The 4,634-nt window shown below is 48.3% G+C and overlaps 1 protein-coding gene across 1 annotated transcript in view; it reads right to left on the bottom strand.

The window, feature by feature from the left end:
* Positions 1-4,634, bottom strand: part of MXRA5 (matrix-remodelling associated 5) — a gene marked incomplete at its 5' end in the record, with an annotated part of 27,603 nt that overhangs the window by 20,210 nt on the left and 2,759 nt on the right. Inside the window, 2 exons of the mRNA XM_014532876.1 lie at positions 29-299; positions 2,984-3,113. Coding sequence (XP_014388362.1) covers positions 29-299; positions 2,984-3,113 — 401 coding nt within the window. The remainder of the gene's footprint in view (positions 1-28; positions 300-2,983; positions 3,114-4,634) is intronic.

A 4,634-nucleotide genomic window follows, 5' to 3' on the forward strand; every position in this document is an offset into this window, starting at 1 on the left:
ATGGTCCGCAGCAGCCCCTCGGGCAGACCCCGCAGCCGGTTCTCCGCCAGGTAGAGGTGCCGCACGTTGGAGAGCGGGAAGTGGTCCAGGAGGGTGAGGGTGGCGAAGGTGCCCGGGTGCAGCTGCTGGAGCAGGTTGCCCTCCAGGTGCAGCAGCCGCAGGGACGTGAGGCCCAGGAAGGCCCGCGGGTGCAGGAATTCCAGCTGGTTGTGGTCCAGGTGCAGCCGGACCAGGCTCCGCAGGCCCCGCAGGGTGTGGGCGGTGAGGACCCGCAGCTTGTTGTAGCTGAACTTGAAGACCTGCGGCGACAGGAGGCAGACGGGCGGGAAATCCCGCGTATTATTTTATTTTTTTTATTTTATTTTATTTATATATGTAGATAGCTACCCCATCTTTCTTTTAGTTGCTGCTTTCATGGAATATATTTTAATCTCTATTTTGAACCTATGTGTGTTCTTAAAACAAGTCAATCTCTTGAAGGCAGAATTTAGTTAGGTCTTGCTTTTTAAAAAAAAATATTTTTATTGATTTCAGAGAGGAAGGGAGAGGGAGAGAGAGATAGAAACATGAGTGATGAGAGAGAATCATTGATGGACTGCCTCCTGTACATCTCCTTCTGGTTATCAAGCCCTCAACCCAGACATGTGCCCTTGACCAGAATCAAACCTGGGACCCTTCAGTCCACAGGCCAACGCTCTGTCCATTGAGCCAAACCTGCTAGGGCAGGTCTTATTTTTTTATGAACTTACTATATCCATCCACTCTGTGTTTTTATTGGTTAATTACTCTCATTAATACTATTGATAATGCCATGTCTTTAATTGCTTTCTGGCTGTTTTTTAGTTCCCTAGTGTTTTTTTTCTTTTTTCTTTCTACTTTTGTGAACTGATGATTTTCTGTGGTGGCATACTTTGATTCATCTCTCGTTATCTCTTGTGAATCTACTATAGCTTTTTGTTTCCTGGTTACTACCATGAGTTGCAATAAAACATCCTATATAATAAAAGCCTAATATGCAAATTGTCCCCTCAATGGGGAGTTTAACCGGGAGTTCGACCCGGAGTTCAATCCGGGGGCCGAGGGGTGGGGACGGCCGGCCAACTGGGCCTCTAGTTAAAAATAAAATAATAAAATAAAATAAAAATACAATAATAAGATAAAACAAAATAAAATAAAAGAAAAGAAAAAATATTCTGCTAAGTGAACTAAGTCAGTCAAAGATAAATATCGCAGGATCTCACTCATTTGTGGATTATCATGAACCACATAAACCGATGAACAAAAATAGATCGAGAGACAGAGAAGCATCGATCAGACGCTCAAACCTCAGAGGGAAGGCGGGGGAGGGTGGGGTAGGTGTGTGTGCAGAGGACTCAGGACTGTGGCTGAGGCCATACATGCTGGAGAAAGGCTTCCACAGTTCCCATCCCAGCCCTGCCACCTGCCCACTGCCATACAGACAAGTGGTTTCCCCACTGAGCCTCAGGTTCCTCATCTGTGCAATGGGGATGAGGACAGCACCTCCCTCTGGGAGTCATTGTGAGGATTAGCCAGGAGCCCCCAGGAAGCACTCAGCACCTTGTCTTCCTGGGGTGAAAGCTCAACAAGCAGGTGGGGGTGTGTGGCAAACATATCATGACAATTGGAGGGCAAGGGGGGCACGGGCCACACTCTGCCAGCTGTTGACATCACTGTGTTCTCTATTGCCAGGTGGTTATTGGCGACAATCATGTTGCGAAAGACTTCTGCCCTTCGTCTGCTCCTCCTAAGCCAGTGGCAAGGAAAAGATCCTGCCTGGAGCCCCCTCCTTACACCCCTCCTTGCAGCCCCTGGCCCATCCTGGGCACTGGGCAGGACTCCCTGCCTCTCTTGGTCATAAAGCCATGTTTCCCACTGCATTTCCTGACTCTTGTTTCTTCATTGCTCATTGGAGGACTCCCCGGGGCTGTAAATCCTGAAAGCCCTCACTCCTGTGGGGGTCAGGGCAGGGCCTTTGAGGAAAGTAAAAGATGGCCAGTGTCCCACAGGGATGGGTAGAATGGGGGTGGAGCGCTGAGGGGTTTGGTTGCCGTGCCATCTAGGAGCTGAGCCAGTGCTGGGTGGCTCTCCCAAGATACTTCTCAGCCAGGCTGGGGGATGCCACACAACCCCCCTCTGGGGGAAGTTCTCATTGGGTGGGGGCTGGGGGTGGGGAACTGGCCCTCCTGCTTTGTTTGGATTCAGTATAGGGTGTGGGGTGGTGTGGGAGTGGGGTGGCTTACTAAATGAGGGTGATATCACTGATTCAAGAAATGGAGGACTGTTAAAAATTTAACTGAGTACATTTAAAGATGAAATTGGCTTTATTCATTGATTCATGAATCAGGCAGTATCCCATCCAGCAAATAGAAAGAAGCTCTGAGAAGCTGTAAAAATGGAAGGTGTTTATAGGCAGAATGGAGCAAAAGGAAGGTTCTAGCAAAGAATGCATTGCTTCAAGGGGCGGGGGGTCACCGTTTTTTGGAAAGGGTCTATCAAGAGGATTACCAGCCCTTGCTGGTTTGGCTCAGTGAATAGAGCGCTGGCCTACAGACCCATAAAATAAAATAATAAAGTAAATAATTAAAATAAATAATAAAATAATAAAATAAAATTAATAATAAAACAAATAAAAGAAAAGAAAAATATAAAATAAAATAATAAAAAAATAAAAGAAAAGAAAATATAAAATAAAATCATAAAATAAATAAAATAAAATATAAAATAAGATATAAAGTAAAATAATAAAATGAAATGAAATAAAATGAAACAAAATAAAATAAAATGCAGCCCTTGCTGGTTTGGCTCAGTGAATAGAGCGCTGGCCTGCAGACCCATAAAATAAAATAACAAAACAAATCATTAAAATAAATAATAAAATAATAAAATAAAAATTAATAATAAAATAATAAAATAAAAATTAATAATAAAATAACAACATCGATGACATCAATGCGGGCGTTACCTGGAGGGAGCGGAGGTCCCTGAGCGCCCCGTCCGGGATGCTGGGGATGTTGTTGCCGTGTAGCATCAGTAGCTCCAGCTGGGTCAGCCCCGCGAACGCGGTCTCCGACAAGGCCTGGATGCTGTTAAACCTGAAACCCGAACGCGCAGACGAAGACACAGTGAGCGGATTGACGCCAAAGGGCGACAGATATCAGAATCCGATTCCATCAACCCAGTCAAATTAGGCTTTTATTTGTTGTTCTTGTTGTTAACGCTCACGCAACATTCAAATCTTGCGTGAATATTGGGACGCCCTAGAGATAGAGAGATACTAGAGGCCCGGTGCACGAAATTCGTGCAGGGGTAGGTCCCTAGGACTGGCCGGCGATCAGGGCCGATCCGGGCCTTCCTTCAGTCCGCGCCGCCCCCTGGTGGTCAGCGCAGGTCCCAGCGAGCGGCCGAACTCCCAAGGGGACCATTTGCATATCAGCCTTTTACCCTATAGGATCTCAAATAGGCAGAATCGCAAAGAAGTCTCTTATCTCCTCCAAGCCACACTTGCTCCGTCCGGATACGTGAGCAAATGCCAGAGATGTTCCGCTGGTTGTTTTCATAGTTCTTTTTTTAAAAAAATATATTTTATTGATTTTTTTACAGAGAGGAAGGGAGAGGGATAGAGAGTCAGAAACATCGATGAGAGAGAAACATCGATCAGCTGCCTCCTGCACGCCCCCTACTGGGGATGTGCCCACAACCAAGGTACATGCCCTTGGCCGGAATCGAACCCGGGACCCTGCAGTCCGCAGGCCGACGCTCCATCCACTGAGCCACACCGGCCAGGGCTGTTTTTATTATTCTTTCATCGTTGCTGAATCAACTTAAGTTATATGATGGCCCTGGAGGGTGTTGCCCAATGGTTAGAGCACCACCAATGCACCAGAGAGTCTGGAATTTGATTCCCGGTCCAGGGAACACACCTGGGCTGCGGGTTCGATCCCTGGTCCCGGGCGTGTTCAAGAGGCAACCAATCCGTGTGTCTCTCTCTCCCTTCGATGTTTCTCGCTCTCTCTCTCCGTCTCTCTCCTTCCCTTCCATTCTCCCTAAAAATCCGTGGGGAAAATATCTTTGGATGAGGATTAACCATCCTATATAATAAAAGCCCAGCGACCGTAACGGTGTGAGGACCAGAATGACCGCTCGACCAGTCGCTATGAGGTCAAGGTCCCTCATAATCACCTCTAGGTCCCTCCCCTGCAGCGGGGCGGGACTGGGGACTGGCGACTGGGCGGAAGATGGCTCTCATTGCAAGCTAGGCCTGGGGCCCCTGCCCGTGCACAATTTCGAGTGCTGGGCCTCGAGTAATAATAATCCTATAGAATAAAAGGGTAATATGCAAATTGACCCTCACAGCAGAACGACTGGGAATGACTGGTCGCTATGACACACACTGACCACCAGGGGGCAGACGCTCAATGCAGGAGCTGCCCCCTGGTGGTCAGTGCGCTCCCACAGGGGGAGCTCTGCTCAGCCACAGGCCAGGCCGATGGCTGCCAGCACAGCGGTGGTGACGGGAGCCTCCCCCGCCTCCTCAGCAGCACTAATGATGTCCGACTGCAGCTTAGGCCTGCTCCCCGCTGGCAAGTGGACATCCCCCGAGGGCTGCCGGGCTG

Source organism: Myotis brandtii, unplaced genomic scaffold (assembly GCF_000412655.1).
Source record: "Myotis brandtii unplaced genomic scaffold, ASM41265v1 scaffold918, whole genome shotgun sequence".
NCBI lineage: Eukaryota > Metazoa > Chordata > Mammalia > Chiroptera > Vespertilionidae > Myotis > Myotis brandtii.